This window comes from Lonchura striata, chromosome 33, assembly GCF_046129695.1.
Source record: "Lonchura striata isolate bLonStr1 chromosome 33, bLonStr1.mat, whole genome shotgun sequence".
Lineage (NCBI taxonomy): Eukaryota > Metazoa > Chordata > Aves > Passeriformes > Estrildidae > Lonchura > Lonchura striata.
In genome coordinates, this window is record NC_134635.1 from 3,173,479 (window position 1) to 3,192,384 (window position 18,906).

At 57.3% G+C, this 18,906-nt stretch overlaps 4 protein-coding genes across 4 annotated transcripts; all 4 read left to right on the forward strand.

Moving 5' to 3' along the window:
• The first annotated feature begins 1,118 nt into the window (after positions 1–1,118).
• LOC110476799 (protein S100-A4-like) lies at positions 1,119–1,976 on the forward strand. Its single transcript, XM_021542061.1, has 3 exons — positions 1,119–1,172; positions 1,500–1,653; positions 1,735–1,976. Exons 2-3 carry the CDS (start codon positions 1,516–1,518, stop codon positions 1,897–1,899), a joined length of 303 nt encoding a protein of 100 aa, XP_021397736.1. The 5' UTR covers positions 1,119–1,172; positions 1,500–1,515; the 3' UTR covers positions 1,900–1,976.
• Positions 1,977–5,521: 3,545 nt separating this feature from the next.
• LOC110476844 (protein S100-A12-like) lies at positions 5,522–6,331 on the forward strand. The gene is made up of 2 exons (XM_021542127.2): positions 5,522–5,674; positions 6,089–6,331. Exons 1-2 carry the CDS (start codon positions 5,522–5,524, stop codon positions 6,329–6,331), a joined length of 396 nt encoding a protein of 131 aa, XP_021397802.2.
• Positions 6,332–10,361: 4,030 nt separating this feature from the next.
• Positions 10,362–11,581, forward strand: LOC110476843 (protein S100-A12-like). Its single transcript, XM_021542126.3, has 2 exons — positions 10,362–10,553; positions 11,417–11,581. The coding sequence occupies exons 1-2, from the start codon at positions 10,362–10,364 to the stop codon at positions 11,579–11,581; spliced, it is 357 nt and encodes a 118-aa protein (XP_021397801.2).
• A 2,930-nt stretch (positions 11,582–14,511) lies between these two features.
• LOC110476798 (protein MRP-126) lies at positions 14,512–16,327 on the forward strand. Its single transcript, XM_021542060.2, has 3 exons — positions 14,512–14,582; positions 15,530–15,688; positions 15,999–16,327. Exons 1-3 carry the CDS (start codon positions 14,574–14,576, stop codon positions 16,176–16,178), a joined length of 348 nt encoding a protein of 115 aa, XP_021397735.1. The 5' UTR covers positions 14,512–14,573; the 3' UTR covers positions 16,179–16,327.
• The last annotated feature ends 2,579 nt before the right edge of the window (positions 16,328–18,906 follow it).

Below are 18,906 nucleotides of genomic sequence, written 5' to 3' on the forward strand. Positions count from 1 at the left end.
CCCAAAACCCCCCAGCTCCTCCCAAAACCCCCCAGGTCATCCCCAAAGCCCCCAGCTCCTCCCCAAAACCCCCCAGCTCCTCCCAAAACCCCCCAGATCCTCCCAAAGCCCCCAACCCCTCCCCAAAGCCCCCAGCTCCTCCCAAAACCCCCCAGCTCCTCCCAAAACCCCCCAGATCCTCCCAAAGCCCCCAACCCCTCCCCAAAGCCCCCAGCTCCTCTCCAAACCCCCCAGCTCCTTCCGAAACCCCCCAGCTCCTCCCAAAACCCCCCAGCTCCTCCCAAAACCCCCCAGATCCTCCCAAAGCCCCCAACCCCTCCCCAAAGCCCCCAGCTCCTCCCAAAACCCCCCAGCTCCTCCCCAAAGCCCCCAACTTCTCCCCAAGCCCCCTCGGGTCCCTCCAGGAGCTCCAACCTCCCCCCTGCCCCTTCTCAGGCCCTTTATAAAGAAACCGCGGCGCTCCTGCCCCTGCCAGTGACTCTCCCAAATTCCCACTCGCTGATGGGGGGGGCGAGGCTCAGCCCCGGGGGTTGCTTCTGCCAAAATTTAAAGGCGCCCCCCGAGCTGGGGTTTGGGGCATTTCCCACCCCCGTGAGCGGCGGAGCAGCCGCAGCTTCGGCCCCGTTTTTGTCCAGCCCAGCCCAGGACGCTCGGGGGCTTTGCCGGGCTGGGCTGGGCCGGTTCCCGGTGCCCGGGCCACCGGAGCAGCCCCGTTACACAACGGGGCCCGGAGACGCGCCGCCCTCGCCGTTAGGAAACACAAATCGCTGCCAGGAGACTGGAAAAGAGGAAAAAAACCCCTCGGCACAACCCCCGGCTCGGCAGCAGCCCCAGAGCCGAGCCCCGGGATGCTGCCAGGGTGGCACCGGTGCCCACCGGGACATCCCCGATCCCGGGGGGCTCTCCCGGCCCGGGTGGTCCCCGGGCAGCCCCAGGGGCTCATTTTGCCCCTCCCAAGCCGAACCGGTTCCTCGGCAGGGCGGGCCGGGGGAGCTGCCGGGTTTTTTTTCCCTTTCTCCTCCTTTTTTCCTTTCTCCTCCTTGTTTCCTTACCCAGCCCTGGCCGGTCGCTGCCTCCCGGCCGGGTGTGGCCGGGCGGGGCTATAAATGCCAGGGCCCGAGGCTGGCTCCTCTTCCGCCCTGCCCGCTCTCCCGTGCCCGCCTGAGCTCTCGGTGAGTGCTTTCCCCCCTCTGCTCCCTCTCCAGATGTTCTCCAGATGTTGGCGAGGCGCGGCTGCCCCACCTGCGGCGCCCTGGCAGAGGTTCCTGCTGCAGGTGCCGAGCTGGGAATGTGGATTTCACGGGCGAGGGCTGGGAAAAGCTCCGGAACCCCTTCCCTGCCCCGTCCCCCCGTTCCGGGGCTGCCCAGCCCGGCCGGAGCCGGGCGGGGAGCGGCGCCTCCCGGGACGTGGCACATCCCGGGGCCTGGCACGGGCCGTTCCCCGGGACCGGCCGTGCCCGGGGACGCCGAACTCCTCTGTCCCCTCCTCGTGTCGCCAGGCTTGCCGCTGTCCCCATGGCGTGTCCCCTGGAGCAGGCGCTGGCCGTGGTGGTCGCCACCTTCCACAAGTACTCGGGCAACGAGGGCGACAAGTACAAGCTCAACAAGGCCGAGCTCAAGGAGCTGCTCACCAAGGAGCTGCCGAGCTTCAGCGTGAGTGCCGGGCCGCTGCGGGCTGCCAGGGGGTGCCAAGCCCGGGTTTAACCCCCCCTTTCCCCCCTGCTCCCCGGGCAGAAGCAGACCAGCGAGGAGAGTTTACAGAAGCTGATGAGCAGCCTGGACTGCAACAGCGACAGCGAGGTGGACTTCCAGGAGTACGTGACCTTCCTGGCCTGCATGGCCATGATGTGCAACGATTTCTTCCAGGACCTGCCCGACAAGATGCCGCGCAGGAAGTGAGGGCAGGGCCCGGCAGCGCCCCGGGACCCTCCCGATGTCCTCCCGATGCCATTTCAATAAATCTCTTTGTAAATGAAGCGTTCTGGTCTCAGGGTCTCTCTGCCCGGGCTGGGGGAAGCCGGGGGCGATGGAGGCTGTGCCTGGCTCTGCCCTTGGCTCTGCCCTTGCCCCTGGCTCTGTCCCTGTCCCTGTCCCTGTCTCTGTCCCTGCCCCTGTCCCTATCCCTGTCCCTGTCCCTGTCCCTGCCCCTGTTCCTGTCCCTGTCCCTCTATCCCTCTATCCCTGTCCCTGCCCCTGTCCCTCTCCTGTCCCTGCCCCTGCCCCTGGCTCTGCCCCTGTCCCTGTCCCTTTGTCCCTGTCCCTGTTCCTCTGTCCCTGTCCCTGTCCCTGTCCCTGTCCCTGTCCCTGTCCCTGTCCCTCTATCCCTCTATTCCTATCCCTGTCCCTCTGTCCCTCTATCCCCGTCCCTGTCCCTGCCCCTGTCCCTCTGTCCCTGTCCCTCTATCCCTCTATCCCTGTCCCTGCCCCTGTTCCTGTCCCTCTGTCCCTGTCCCTCTGTCCCTGCCCCTGTCCCTGTCCCTCTGTCCCTGTCCCTCTGTCCCTGTCCCTGGCTCTGCCCCTGTCCCTGTCCCTTTGTCCCTGTCCCTCTATCACTCTATCCCTGTCCCTGTCCCTCTGTCCCTGTCCCTCTGTCCCTGTCCCTGTCCCCCTGTCCCTGTCCCTGTCCCTGTCCCTGTCCCTGTCCCTGTCCCTCTGTCCCTGTATCCCCGTCCCTGTCCGGGGTGGACTCCTCGTTCCCGAGGCCTCCCGAACCTCCCCCGGGGCCCCGTGGGGCTGAGTCAGCCCTGCCCGGCCCCTCCTTCCCCGGAGCCGCGGACGTCCCGCAGGGATGCGGGCACGGCTCCGAGCTGGAACTGCGCCCGCCCGGCTCCGTCGCCCCGCGGCTGTCGCGATTGTCGCCTCCCCACCGGCCGCGTTCCTGCCGGGGTGCGGCTGTGCGGAGCAGCCGCTTCCCGGTGCTCCGGGCCCGGCCCCGCCGCTCCGTTCCTCCCCCGGCGCCCTTTCCCCTCGCCATGAAAAGCTTCGTCCTGCTCCGGGCTCCAGATGTGCCACACGCCCCTTCCAGATGTGGCTGTGCCCCCTCCATCACCTTCATGCTCAGCTCCTGGGCGCCACAAAGGGACAAAGAGGAGCGGGAACGGCCTCAGGCTGTGCCAGGGGAGCCTCGGGGTGGATATCTGGAAAATTCCTCCTGGAAAGGGCGGCCAGGCCTTGGAAGGCGCTGCCCAGGGAGGGTTGCAGTGGCCACCCCTGGAGGTGTCCGAGATCCTGGGATTTTAAGATTTGGGGAAAAAAATATCTCCATCCCTCCAGAGTCAGAGAACCCCCAGAGCACGGGGCTGCACCACCCCCACACCCACGGCAGGTGAGGGGGAACCCCAAAATCCTGGACCTCACCTGTGGCTGTCTGTAGGTGGAATGATGCTGCCCAAAGGGATCCACCCTGAATTCATCCCTCCTCGTGAGATCCACCCTGAATTCATCCCTCCTCGTAGAGATCCACCCCACACCCTCTCCCCTCACAGAGATCCACCCTGAATTCATGCCCACTGTCAGGGATTCATCCTAAATTCATCCCTCCTTGCAGAGATCCACCCCACACCCTCTCCCCTCACAGAGATCCACCCTGAATTCATGCCCACTGTCAGGGATTCATCCTAAATTCATCCCTCCTCGCAGAGATCCACCCTAAATTCATCCCTCCTCACAGAGATCCACCCCACACCCTCTCCCCTCACAGAGATCCACCCTGAATTCATCCCCACTGTCAGGGATTCACCCTAAATTCATCCCTCCTCACAGAGATCCACCCTAAATTCATCCCTCCTCGCAGAGATCCACCCCACACCCTCTCCCCTCACAGGGATCCACCCTGAATTCATGCCCACTGTCAGGGATTCATCCTAAATTCATCCCTCCTCGCAGAGATCCACCCTAAATTCATCCCTCCTCACAGAGATCCACCCCACACCCTCTCCCCTCACAGGGATCCACCCTGAATTCATCCCCACTGTCAGGGATTCACCCTAAATTCATCCCTCCTCGCAGAGATCCACCCCACACCCTCTCCCCTCACAGAGATCCACCCTGAATTCATCCCCACTGTCAGGGATTCACCCTAAATTCATCCTGCTCACAGGGATCCACCCTCTCCGCTCACAGGGATCCCCCTCCTGTCCCCATGGCACTCACCTGTCCTTGTCCCCCTCCCCAGGTGCCCCAGCCACACCCTCTGCCATCCCCAGGCCTGCCTGAACCCGTGTCCCTGTGGTGCCACCCATGTCCTTGTCATGTCACCCGTGTCCTTGTCGTGTCACCCGTGTCCCTCTGCCCAGCCCACGCGTGTCCCCTTCCCGTTGAGGATGCGCCCATCCCCGTCCCAAAACCCGTCCCTTTGTCTCCCTCTTTTGCAATTTTGGGCTTTTCTGGCACCGGTTCCCGGTGCTCCGGGATCACGAGGCTGGCGGGGAGATGTCTCACCGCCGTTGTCATCATCACTTCCCAAAAACCTTCATCACCAGCACGGGGCTCCTCACCAGCCCCCTCCAGGCACGTGGGGCTCTGCAGCTCATTCTGGCCACTGGGAGCACTGGGGGGCTACTGGGAGCACTGGGGGGCCACTGGGAGCACTGGGGGGCCACTGGGAGCACTGGGGGGCCCCAGGCCTGGGGGACAGCTGGGGGTGGGCACATTTGCCAATGCCCTGGGTTATCCTCGGGCAGCAATTCCCGCTGCCGGGAAGTGGCACCTCCCAAGAGAATTTTCAGGCTTTGAAAATTCTCTCCCAGTTCACCTCCCACGCAGCAGGGCTGTGCCCGGGGGTGACTCCCTGCATCCAGGGGGAATGTCCTCCTGCAGGGGTGGGATGTGCAGCCCACCCCTGGCACCTGGGAAGTGAATTGGGAGAGAATTTTCAAAACCTGATGAAATGAAATTGAAGTTTTTCAAATGTCTCTCAGTTGGCCCCGTCTGTGAGTCAGAAAAGGGATTAACCCGAGACCTGTCCAGCAGCCAAATTCACCAAAAATTGGTGACAAACTACATTCCCACAGGTAAAACCCACTGGAGACCCCCACCCAGAAAAGTTCCTCTTCAATCATCTACATCGAACACTTGGGGAACGTTCCAGAAAATCTCCTGCACCATCGCTGTAATTTTTGGTGTTTCCTTGTTTTGTCCGACGAGTTTGGGGCTTCCCCTCCCTCGATAACAGTTCCTGGATGGGGCGAGGAACCTGAAATCCTCACCTGGGCGTGCTGCGCTGCCTTGCACAATTCCCGGGGTGACTGCCCTGACGGGAGCCGAGGCTGGCACGGCTGGCAGCTCCGGGATGGTATAAAAGGTGCCATCCCCAGCTCAGCATCACCCGATCCTCCTGCTCCTCTCGTCCCTCTGCAGAGCCCAGACCTCCTCCGAAGGTGAGCAGCTCCTCCCAGGTGCTGCGGGACGAGCGGCCGGCGCCGGTCCTCGGGTTCCGTTTGGCCGCTCTGCGGAACGAGTCAAACATTTCACGCTTTGGGACACGGTTTGGATGTTTTGCTCTTTGTCCCTTCCCAGCAGGATGAAAACCAACCTGGAGCTGGCGCTGGAATGCGTCGTCAACGTCTACCACCGGTACGCGATGCGGCACCCCATGGATGACTACCTGAGCAAGAACGAGTTCTCCAAGCTGCTCAAGGAGACGGCCGAGCCTTTCCTGAAGAACACGGTGCCGGTGAGAGCCCGGAGCCGTGGGGTGGGGAAGGGGTTGGGGGATCCTCTCATTCCCAGGAATGTTGGGCACCTCCCGCTGGATTGGGGTGCTCATCCTTGGGCACTTCCAGGGATCCTTGGGGATGGGGGCGGGCCACAGAATTCACAGAGTCGCTGGGTTGGAAGAGACTTCAAGAGGATCGAGTCCAACCCAGCCCCAACAGCTCAACCAAACCCTGGCACCCAGTGCCACATCCAGGCTTCGTTTAAACTCCTCCAGGGGTGGCGACTCCCCCCGGCAGGCCACCCCAGAACTTTATCCTGGGAGCTTCCCAAAGCGAGGAAGGGTTTTTGGGGTCCAGCCCTGGCTGGGTGAGCCTCGTGCCACAGCTGGGGACGGGCAGGGTGACCCCGAGCTGCCCGTGCTCCCCCACAGCCCAACACCGGCACGGACAGCTACATCCAGCAGCTCTTCACCAAAGCCGACGCCAACCACGACGGGCGCCTCAAGTTCACCGAGTTCCTGACCACGCTGAGCCTCGTGGCCATCGATGCCCACAACAGGTCCCACAAGGACCCTGGTGGTGACCATGGCCACGGGCATGGGCACGACCACGGGCACGACCACGACCACGGGCACGGGCACGGGCACGGGCATGGGCCTGGCCACCGTCACTGAGACGGGAACATCGCCCACGGTGGCCGAGCCAGGGACTCTGCGTCCCCCCAGGAGCCTCAGCCCTTGCCTGTGACCAAACCTTTGTCACCTGCTTCTACTTCGTGGCATTGAAATAAAATCTCTTCCTTTGAGCACCAAACCCATCCGTGTGCCGTGTCCTGGGGAGGGGCTGAAACCCAGATTGAACGGGAAAAGCAACGGGAAGGGGAGAGTGGCACGGGGGGGCACTGGTCTGGGCAGAGAGTGGGGGTCAGGACAAGGTTTTGGGGGGTCCCAGTGGGCAGCACAGGCCGAGGGGGCTCCTGGAGGGTGTCAGATCCCAGTGTGGAGCTCCAGCAGGTGCCAGAGGTGAAACACAGCTGGGATGGGGGGGTCCTTCCTCAGGTCTCTGCCAACACGCAGCCCTGGAACTGGGGGTGCCACATCCTGGGGGTGCCACATCCTGGGGGTGCCACATCCTGGGTGTGTCACAGCCCAGGGACACCAGATCCCGAGGGTGCCACATCCTGGGGGTGTCACAGCCCAGGGACACCAGATCCCGAGGGTGCCACATCCTGGGGGTGTCACAGCCCAGGGACACCAGATCCCGAGGGTGCCACATCCTGGGTGTGTCACAGCCCAGGGACACCAGATCCTGAGGGTGCCACATCCTGGGGGTGCTGCATTCCTGGACTGCCACTTCCCAGGCGCCTGTGAGATGTTTTTGTGACCCCCCCAAAACAACCCAGCAGCCCCAGCAAAGAACGAGGCCGAGGGGCTCCGGGGGCTCCGTCCTGCGAGCTGCTCGGAGGAGCGGCCGCTCTGCAGAATGAGTCAAACATTTCATGGTTTGGGACACATCCCCCAGGTCACCACACACCCAAAAGCCACCGTGGGCTCCTGGGGGCTGAAGCAGGAGGGGAGAAGAGCTCCTGGACCCATCAGTGTGGGGGAACCCCCGGCTCAGGAGGCTCCAACATCAGCCAAACCAGGAGCCTGTCCCGGGTGAAACCAGGGGCATTTGGGTGGTTCCTCGGTGACACAGGGCAGCTCTGAACTTGGGGAGCCACCCTTGTCCCTCGGAGGAAATGTCACTCACTGCCAACCCCGTGTCACTCGGGCATTGCTGCCCTTGCAGGGATGGGCATCGCCAGCTGCTCCCCCACAGGTTTTAGGGGAAAAATGGGGAAATTTGGAACTGCACCAGAGCACCAGATGCTCTCCCTGCCAGCTGGGGGACGAGGATGCAGTTTGGGATGGGTGTCACTCCAGTTTGGGATCCCAGTTTGGTATGGGTGTCACTCCAGTTCAGGATTGCTGACACTCAAATTTGAGATCGATGATGCTGCAGTTTGGGGTGAGTGACATTCCAGTATGGGATCGCAATTTGGGATGGATCACCCTCCAGTTTGACATTGGTGACACTCCAATTTGGGATCCCATTTGGGGATGGGTGACACTCGAATTTGGGATCCTAACTGGGGATAGGTGACACTCCAATTTGGGATGGATGACACTCCAATTTGGGATCCTAACTGGGGATGGGTGACACTCCAATTTGGGATCCCATTTGGGGATGGGTGACACTCGAATTTGGGATCCCATTTGGGGATGGGTGACACTCCAATTTGGGATCCTAACTGGGGATGGGTGACACTCCAATTTGGGATTGGTAACAATGTAGTTTGGGATGGGTGATGCTCCAATTTGGGATCCCAGTTTGGGATGGGTGACACTCCAATTTGGGATGGGTGACACTCCAATTTGGGATGGGTGACACTCCAATTTAGGATCCCAATTGGGGATGGGTGACACTCCAGTTTGGGATTGGTAACAATGTAGTTTGGGATGGGTGATGCTCCAATTTGGGATCCCAGTTTGGGATGGGTGACACTCAATTTGAGATGGGTGACACTCCAATTTGGGATGGGTGACACTCCAATTTAGGATCCCAATTGGGGATGGGTGACACTCCAGTTTGGGATTGGTAACAATGTAGTTTGGGATGGGTGATGCTCCAATTTGGGATCCCAGTTTGGGATGGGTGACACTCCAATTTGGGATGGGTGACACTCCAATTTGGGATCCTTATTTGGGATGGCTGAGACTCCGCAAGGAGCGGGGCCGGGAAACAAAAGGAGCGATGCAGTGAGTCAGGGATACCGGAATAAATCTGTGCAATGCCCTGGGGATACAGGAGCATCCTCAAACAGGAACGGGCACCTCCAGTTCTCCTGGTCCTTCCCTGCTCCTCCTACCCATTGTCTGCTTTTAAATCTTCTCATTGTCTGATTTTAGATTTCCTCATTGTCTGATTTTAAATCTTCTCATTGTCTGCTCATTCTTGTCCCTGACACGCGTGACAAGAGGTGACATTTGGCATGTGGCAACATGTGGCAGTTCCTGCACCAGCCAGAAAAGACCCTGGCCTTGGGTTTTCTCCTGGTTTTGTGGCCAGTTTCCTCCAGAAAATCTCTGGAGCGAGAGCAGAGGTCTGCTACAAGTAGAAAACAATGGAAAATATTCTGGAAGACAAGTCGTAAAATACAGATGCTGCTTTGTCTTGGGCAGTGTCCAACCAGTTGGGGCTGTAGAAAAGAGAAATCACATTAAAATCTCACCCAGAGGACAAAGTTATCTCTGTTTCCATGTGGAGCAGCCCAATAATTGCTCCTACAGCAGAAGGAAAATGTGCAAGTTTTTTACCGCGTTGCAAAACTCCCCAAGTTTTGGCAACTTCTGCCCGAACGGCCTTGCCCTCATCGAGGTATGACAAAGCCGAGGTTCTTCCCCTCCCTGAGCCCTGTCAGAGGTGATGGAGGGGCCAAGGACAACATTTCCAAAGGCTGGTGGGTGCAACCAGGAACTGGACGGGAGGAATGAGGCTGGGAGGGGCTCGGGGTTCCCACCTGGCAATTTCCAGGTGCGGGAAGTGTGAACTCAAGCCGATGCTTGTGGCAGGTGTGTCACCAGCTCTGATGAAAGAGGACCTCATGCAGGTATAAAAGGGCTGCTCCAGGCTCCCGGGTCACACCGACGCATCCATCCCCTGCAAACCCTCCTCGGAGACCAGGGTGAGTAGGACAAGGATGGTCCTTGCAGGGAAAAGGGTGAGGGAGAAGCAGTTTGGGATCCACCAGCCCAGGGCGATGGGTTCTCCTCAGGGTAGAGCAGGAGGTTGGTTTGGGTTGGAAAATGAGGGCAAATTAATGGGATTTTGGTGCCATCTTGGGTGGAGGCAGCACTAATTCTGTGCCCTCTGCCCTAAACGTCCTCGCTGGCGGTGCCCCGCCGGCCTGACCCTGCTCCCCTCACCTGAGAAAGGTCCCCAGGTGTGCTGGAACAAGCTGCTTCCTTGGCAAAGCCAAACTGGAGCCGTAAGCCAGCAATTTCCCCAAATCCCCTCATTTTCTGCCCCACAACAAGGAGCTGCAGGTGCCCCTGGCTCAGGTGCAGCTCAGGGATCCGAAACCAGAGTGTCACCCATTCCAAACTGGAATCCCAAATTGGAGTGTCACCCATCCCAAATTGGAGTGTCACCCATCCCAAACTGGAATCCCAAATTGGAGTGTCACCCATCCCAAATTGGGATCCCAAATTGGAGTGCCACCTATCCCAAACTGGAGTGACATCCATCCCAAACTGGAATCCCAATTTGGAGTGTCACTCATCCCAAATTGGAGTGTCACCCATCCCAAATTGGGATCCCAAAATGGAGTATCACCAATCCCAAACTGGAGTGACACCCATTCCAAATTGGGATCCCAAATTGGAGCGTCACCCATCCCAAATTGGAGCATCACCAATTCCAAATTGGAATGCCACCCATCCCAAATTAGGATCCCAAATTGGAGTGTCACCAATCCCATATTGGAGTGTCACCCATCCCAAACTGGGATCCCAAACTGGAGTGACACCCATCCCAGATTAGGATGACAAATTGGAGGGTCACCCATCCCAAATTGCATCCTCATCCCCCAGCTGATTTTTGGCTCCTCTCACGCCCTCGAGGTTTGTCCCCAGCCCCTGCAGGTCCTTCCAGAGCTCAGCCATGTCCACCAGCACCCACAGCCACGCCGGCAGCCAGCAGTTCCCGGGGAACTGCACCCTGGAGAAGGCCCTGAATACCGTGGTGGATGTGTTCCACCAGTACAGCGTCCGCAAGGGCCTGAACGACCTCCTGAACCTCAGCGAATTAAAGACGCTGCTGGAGGAGCAGGTGCCGTCCTTCCTGAGGACCTGTGTGAGTGCCCGGGGGACAATCCCATGGGGACGGGGCTTTGGGGGGCAGGGGCACTGGGGGGTTCCATCTCACCTGGTTTGGGTCACCCCTGCTCTGATTTTTTTTTTTTTTTCTGATTTTTGCAAGGCCCAATCCAAAAATTCTCTTGTCGATGGCAGATAAATTGTTGTGGAGTCTTTGTCAGCAATCTCGCTCTGGCTCTGGTTATGATCCGAGCCGTCATTTCTAATGGTGTAAAAACTGGTTTTGGAGATCTGTAGGATGAGAAAATCCCTTTGATTATCAATAGAGGATCCCTCTTTGAGGTCCCATTGAAATATGAGACCATACAATTGCATTTTTTCCCCTCACACTGCAAGAAGAAACAGCTGTGGCATCGATGTGCTTGTCTTTGTTGGAGGGCCTCAGCAGCTCTCTCAGCTTTCTCAGCTTTCTCTCAGCTCTGAGGGTTCTGGGAGATCTAATGTTGCAGTCTCCTCTCAATGAGTTGAAAAGTGGTGCAACTTCATCGTTGGTGATTCCCAAAATTGGCCTGGTCCGATTGATTTCTCCTAAAAGCTGCAGTGTCCCCGGCCACAGGGGTTTGGGACAAAATCCTTGGGACAAATCCTCTGGGACAAAATCATCTTGGAACCCCCTGTCCCATCCCCCTTCTCCCCCTGGCACCTTCAGGGTGATCAAAGCCACCCAAAATTAAACCTCTGGGGTTCAAAGCCACCCAAAATTAAACCTCTGGGGTTCAGTTTGGGGCTAAGGACAAGGGAGGGGAGGGCTGGGACATCCTGCAGCTTCCAAACCCTTCCCAGGGCAGCTCCGGGGGTGGATCCAGGGATGTGACCCCCCCTTTGTGTCCCCAAATCCAGAATAGGAACCAGGCCGGCTACTTGGACAAGCTCTTCCAGGAGACCGACCTGAACAAGGACAAGGAGGTGAGCTTTGAGGAGTTCACCATCGTGCTCAGCAAGCTGGCCGACGACGCCCACCGCATCAGCCACGGCTCCGACCGCTGCGGGCCGGACCGGGACTGAGCCCGGCGTGGAAATGGGAGAGGAAAGCTTCGGGAATTGGGATCTGGCTGCTCCCTGCCTGCCTGGAACAGCCCCTGGAGCAGCCCCTCCGATTTGGGATCCCAGTTTGGGATGGGTGACCCTCCAGTTTGGGATGGGTGACCCTCCAGTTTGGGGTGGGTGACCCTCCAGTTTGGGATCCCAGTTTGGGATGGCTGATTCTCCAGTTTGGGATCCCAGTTTGGGATGGCTGATTCTCCAATTTGGGATCCCAGTTTGGGATGGGTGACCCTCCAGTTTGGGATCCCAGTTTGGGATGGGTGATTCTCCGATTTGGGATCCCAGTTTGGGATGGGTGACTCTCCAATTTGGGATCCCAGTTTGAGATGGCTGATTCTCCAGTTTGGGATTCCAGTTTGGGATGGGTGACTCTTCAATCTGGGACAATAAAGCATCACTTGAAGTTCTCAGAGCCTTTCCTGCCTCTTTATCCATCCCAGGGGTGGGAGGAGGGACAGCGGGGGGTGGGTGGGGTCATCTGCAGCCGTGGTTTTGTTGAGGACGGATGGTTTTGTTGGGAAAAATCCTCACGAAGCAAAATGTTCCCAGTGCCCGAAATCCCGTGGTTTGGGTTTGGGATTTCAGGATACGTCCATGATGATTTCCTGCTGTTCTGGGAGAGACGTGGAGTCCAGACAACTCCATGTCCCAACCCTGCAACATCCCAAACATCCCAAATCCCAAATCCTGGATCTCTGGCACTGGGAACTCTCTACTTGATGGTGATTTGGGAAGTTGGGGTATTGGGGTGTTGGGATATGGACCCCAGGGGGACAACACAGCTGCTCTGCCCACAGCAGCCACTCTCCTGCCCCAAAAGTGTGTTTCGAAAGAATTTTGCAACTCCAACCTCAGGCTGTCCCTGTGGGCACCTCCCAGCAGAGGCTGAGCTGCTCCTGCTCCGCTCCCTGGATCCCTGGCCGAGCCTGGGCCTTGGGGACAGCAGGATGTCACCCTGCAAGAGCCACCAAAAGGGTGCCAGCACCCATCCCTGTGACCCTCAGCACTGCCACTTGAACCCCATTCTAAAAACCCCAAAATTCCACTTTTTCCACCTTGTGTTAATTCGACTCCCACACTACTCAAACCCTTGTGGCTTGTGATTCCTCATAGAGATTTGGCAGATTTTTCCACGGGCTAAAATGGAAGCCACAGGTGATTTTGACTTCGTGCCAAGGTGTCTGAGCCCCCTGTGAGGTTCGGGGACAGCCAGGGCAGCCAGAGGGACGTGTGGGTGCCCACACCTGGGCACCACTGCCCACCCACACCTGGGGGTCACCCCCGGCTCAGACCACCGTCCCACCTTGGAACCCCCTGTCCCCCACCCCCTGTGCCCCACCCTGGCACCTCCAGGGCGATCAAAGCCACCCAAGGAGGTTTCCTGAAATTGCACCAAAACCCCGCAACGCCGCGGCCACTCCCGGGCACCGCGGAGGTTGTGAAACGCCCCCGAAATGCCCGGACGTCCTGTTCTGCAGCAGATCCTGCCCGTTGTGAAAGCAGAGCGCCCAGCAGCCGGGGCTGGGGGCCGGGGGTGCAGCCCCAGCATCCCGGGCTCCTTTCACCCGGGAAAGCCTCCGAGATCCAGTCCAGCCTGGGGTCTGCTCACCCAGGCCATGTCTGGTGTTGCCCTGATTTTTAAAAGCATTAAGTTGTCTTTTATAGATCTTCTGAAAGTTTTAAAGTTCTTGTAAAACTTCTTTAACCTTCTGATCGTGTTTTCATATTTGAGAGTCAGAGTTCCCACACAGTTTCATGGATGAATAGAATAGTTTACATATTTCTCTGTAAATAGAAATGACTGATTGATTTTTGGACCAGTGTGGTTGCAGAGGTGGTAATTCCATCCTCCAATCCACGGCCACCTCTGGAATTCTATAAATACCAGATGTTCAAATAAAACTGGGCCTGTTTTTCTTTTGAACTTACCAAACTTCTGTGCACTCATTTTGTGTCCAATAGCGACAGCCCTTCCTTGGACACCTCCAGGGATGGGGACTCCAAACCTCCGTGGCCTGGTCGCCCTTTCCAGGAGGAAATTCCTGCTGGAATCCCTGCTCCTCGCTGCTGGTGCCCCGTGCCAGCTCCTCTGGAGCTCCTGAACTCGCCCCAGGCCTTGTTTTGGCTTCCACGCCCGAGCTGGGCAGGTTCAACCCTCAACAAAGCCCAGACGAGCTGCTGAGTCAGCAGGAGCTCATTTGGATGAGGGAACGCTGGAAAATCTCGTTTTGCTCCGAAACGGGGCAGCTGGGAGCCGCCAGGGCCAAAACAACAGCACCAAAACACACAAAGGCAGCCCAGAGCCCCGGAAAGCGAAATCCGAGCGCGCCTTCCCACCACGCCTGGGCTCTGCGGCTCAGGGCGCACCCGGGGCGGGAGAACCCAACTTGGCACGGGTGGGACGGAGCTCCTGGAGCCGTGCCAGGCCGGGAACACGCCCGGATCATCTCTCAGGCTTCCTGCAGGCAGGGCACGGCCCCGGTGCCACCGGCGCCCCGGTGTCACGCAGGCAGCGGGTGGCACTCGGGGTCCTGCTGCGGGCTCGGTGATCTTGGAGGTTTGTGCCAAGCTCAGGGATGCACCGGGGTGGGGACATTTTGGGACCGTGGGTGCCTTTCACCTCCTGGCATCAGAAAAGAGCCGCGGAAAGGAGGAAAATGTGGAAAAATCCCACAGGAAATGTTGTTGTTTTGCCCAGAGCTGGTGGAGAATCCCAGCAGGTGAGGGGACAGGGCCACCCCCGAGGCCACCTGAGCCCGTGACACCCCGAGCTTGCGGGAAAAGCCACAGAGCCCCTTTTGGGGAACTTCCCGGAGCCTTGAGCAATGCCGGGGGCGTTGTGGGGCCAGCCTGGAGCGGGATGGGGACGTTTCACAACGGGCCTGGCTATAAGAGACCCCGGGGTGGCACCTGGCCCCGCGCCCGCCCCAGGGGACCTCGCTGCGGTGGCAAGATGAGCAAGGCAAGTGCAGGGGGCATTTGGGGTGTCCGTGCTCTTTTCCAGGTCATCCGAGGGGTGAGGATCCTCGGGAGGCTTCTCTTGGTCCCAACCCCACGTCCTGGCAGAGCAGAACCATCCCCAGCGTCCGTGAGGAGCGAGGTTCCTCCTGCAAGAGCTTCCCGACCACCAGAGAGGCTCCTGGACGTCAGATCTCCTGCTCTGTGTCCCCACTGATGGTTTCTGGGTGTTCTCACCTGCTCTGTGTCCCCACTGAGGGTTTTTGGGGTGTTCTCACCTGCACTGAGTCCCCCCTGATGGTTTCTGGGTGTTCTCACCTGCACTGAGTCCCCCCTGATGGTTTTTGGGTGTTCTCACCTGCTCTGTGTCCCCACTGAGGATTTTTGGGTGTTCTCACCTGCTCTGAGTCCCCACTGATGGTTTCTGGGTGTTCTCACCTGCTCTGTGTCCCCACTGATGGTTTCTGGGTGTTCTCACCTGCTCTGTGTCCCCACTGATGGTTTCTGGGTGTTCTCACCTGCTCTGTGCCCCCACTGATGGTTTCTGGGTGTTCTCACCTGCTCTGTGTCCTCACTGAGGGTTTTGGGGTGTTCTCACCTGCACTGAGTCCCCCCTGATGGTTTCTGGGTGTTCTCACCTGCTCTGTGTCCCCGCTGATGGTTTTTGGGGTGTTCTCACCTGCTCTGTGTCCCCACTGAGGGTTTTTGGGGCGTTATCAGCTGCTCTGGTGGGTTTATCAGCAGAGCCAAGCTTAGACCAGGCCCATTCTGGGGACAAATCAGCTCTGAGCTCTCATCTGTTGGTTCATGGAGGCCGCGAGGTCCTTCAGCCTCCTTGGAGAAAACCCCAACAGCTCCAAAAAGGAACAATATCCCCCAAAAAAGAAGGGCTGGACCCAACCCTGTGCTCCTGGCTTTTCCTGGCTCGTTGGTGTGACGGTTCCTCTGCAGGCCCAGCAGAGCCAGGAGCCGCTGTCGGAGCTGGAGAAGGCCATGGACGTCATCATCGACGTCTTCCACCAGTACTCGCGGCGGGAGGGGGACAGGGACACCCTGACCAAGAAGGAGCTCAAGCTGCTGATTGACAAGCAGCTGGCCAATTACCTCAAGGTGAGGGTGCCTGGGTGTCCTCGGGGTTTGGGCTCCTGCTCTGCCCTCCTGCCCATCCGCCCCGTCCCAAACCTTCTCTGGGACGGAGCCCTCACAGCTCTCATCCCCTCATCCCTCTCTCGGCAAAACCCAGCGGCGTGTTGCCCAAAATCTCCTTTTTCCCCTGGAAGCCACACCAAAAACTCCCCCCAAATCCCATATTCGGTTGGAACTCACCTCCCTAAAGCCAAGGGGAAGTTTTTTCCACCCGGGGTGGGTGGGGGGAACCCGAGGGGGTTTTGCCCTCACCTTGCCCCTTCCTCCTTGGCAGCACGTGAAGAGCAAGGCCACCATCGACCAGATCATGAAGGACCTGGACGTCAACAAGGACGCCCAGCTCAGCTTTGGGGAGGTGATGCTGCTGGTCACCCGCGTCACCTGCGCCACCCACGAGCACCTGCACGAGGTGGAGGACCACCAGCACCAGCACCAGCACCAGCACCACCACTGAGCTCCTTCCCTCCCCTCCGAGGGCTCCTGGAGCTTGGAGAAGGTTCCGGAGCTGAATCCAGCCTCAAATCCCTCCCTCCTTCCTCCCCTTCCTCCTCCTCTTCCTCCCGGTGCCGTGGTTTTGCTGCCAAATAAAGATTTCTGAAGCTCTCTGCGGGTTTTCCTGGGTTTTTCTCTCCTAAATCCACCTTCAGGACAGGCTGCAGGTTCCCAGGGCTGGGGTGGGGGCCTGGGAATTTGGGATTCACCGCAGCAGCCAGAGGTTGGGATTGCACCAGGATTTGATAGATTTTTGCATTTCCAACTGGAAAAAACCCTTTATTTTGTCCTGGAAACTCTGCACAGGTGTCCTAAGCCTGAGCTGTGGGGGTGGGCAGGAGCTGGGAGGAAGGATGGGGAGGGATGAGCATGATTTTCTGCAGGAAAACCCTTTTTAGGGCATTTTTGCTCCACAGATGGGGGTGGGCAAGTTAAGTTTCGAGCAGCTGAGCTCTGTGTGGAAAAGAACGAGAAACAACTCAAATCCCTCACTCAGAACACCCCAAATTTGCACCAAAAAGGTTCATTGGTTACAAATCAGCTGCTTTCCAGAGGGAAAAGCCGACTGGGAACATCGATGGGGCTTCCCAGGCTCCGGATTCCCAAACCACTCTTGGGGCAGGAAAAGAACCGGAGCTGATTTCCCAAGGGTGACTCAAAACCCTGAAACCGCCCAGCTCCGGGAAGGAACCTTCCAGAAGCTTCCCCAAAGCAGCAGAGCTGAAGCAAGACACCATTAACACAAGACTTCCCCAGGTTTGCTTCACCCCAGGTTGCTTCAGCTTCCTCTGGAGGCAGTTTTGACACCCAAAATGTCAAATTCTTTCCTAAGGGGGACAAATCTGCTGCAGGAAGAGATTCCATCAGTTCTGTGCCCTAAATAAGCCCTAAAGCTGAACCTAGACTGAACTCCAAACCTAAATATAACCCTAACCCAAACAGTAACCCCAAACCTAGCCCAAATCCTAAACCAAAAATTAGCCCTAACCCTAACCCCAAACCTAACACAAACCCAAGCCCAAAACCTCAGCTTTGCACAGAAAATACACCAGGGTTGACCCTAAAAGTGACCAAAACCATAACACTAAGCACAAACCTAAACCTAAACCTAACCCTAACCCTCACCCTAAGACTACACCTAACCCCAAATCTAAACCCAACCCTAAATCTAACACTAAACCTACACCTAACCACAAAAATAACCCAAACCCTAAACCTACCCCTAACCCTAAACCTAATCCCAACCCTAAATCCAACCCTAACCCGAACTCTAACCCAAACCAAACCCTAAAACTACTCCTAACCCCAAAACTAAACCCACCCCTAAATCTAACCCTAATCCTTACACTAGTTCTAAAACTGACCCTGACCCTAACGCCAACCCCAAAAGCAACACTAAACCTAACCCTAATCCCAAACCTAACCCTGACCCTAACCCTGATCCTTACCCTGATCCTAACACTAACCAAAACCCTAAATTTAACCTTAACCTTAAGCCTAACCCAAACCCTAAACCTAATCCTAACCCTAACCCCATTGTTATTGTCATATTGTTATTACAATGATATTTCCATTATAATAATAAACACATACAAACTCATGTAAATTTATGTAAATTTAATACAAATTTTTTTTTGTAAATATTTTTTTTTTTTTTTAAGTTAAGGTGTAAAACCACCCCGCAGCATTTTGGGTTCTCTGGAGCAGGGGAAGCCCCCACAGCTCCCCCAGGAAGGACACGCCAGCCTTGGGGACAGGGATTTGCAGCAGGTCGGGATTTTTGGGGGGCTCTGGGGGGTCCAGCCCCCCTGTCCCCGCTGGGAGCAGCTCAGGATGGAGCCTGGCATGGTGGAGAAAACACAGAGCAACATTCCATTTTCTGAAGGCTTCAAATCCCATTTTTATTCTTTTTGCATGCTTTTTGTACCTTCCCACAAAGCTTATAAATTTACTCGTTGGTCAGGAGAGACAAACAAAGTGCTCATTGGAACAGGAAGCTGCAGGTTTCTCTTATTCTTTTTTCTCTTATTTTGTCTTATTTTTTTCTTATTTTGTCTTATTTTTATCTTATTTTCTCTTATTTTTCTCTTATTTTCTCTAATTGCTGTTATTTTTTCTTATTTGCTCTTAGTTTTTCTAATTTTCTCTTATTTTTTCTTATTTCCTTTTATTTCCTCTTTCTTTCTTATTTTCTCTTTTACTTTCTGTCTTGGATTCTCTGTCAACAATCTCGGTAGAAAACCCTTTCAGGGGCGAACATGGATCAAACTTCTGATCAAACTTCAGAGGTCGCTGTAAATCCTCTCCCCCAAATCCCCAAATTCCCAAATCCCCGAGGATCCTCTCCTCCCGAGCTCAGCCCCCCGAGCCGGGAGATGTTTTCCAGCCCTAAAGGACTCCGGGATCCGGAGCCGAGGGCCGGGCTCCTGCTGCCACCTGCCGGGATGTCACCTGCCGGGATGTCACCTGCCGGGATGTCACCTGCCGAGGATGCGACACTTGGAGAGGCCACCGGGTCCTGCCGGAGCTCGCCACGGACGCTGCGACCACCCCGACCCCCGGCACGGCCCCGTCCTGCCCTCCCCGCTGCTCCTCCAGCGCCGAAATAAATCGGATTATTTGGATTTATGCGTCGGAATTTTGGGCCGAGCTGTTGGTGCGAGGCCACCCACCCATTTTCAAATGTCCCA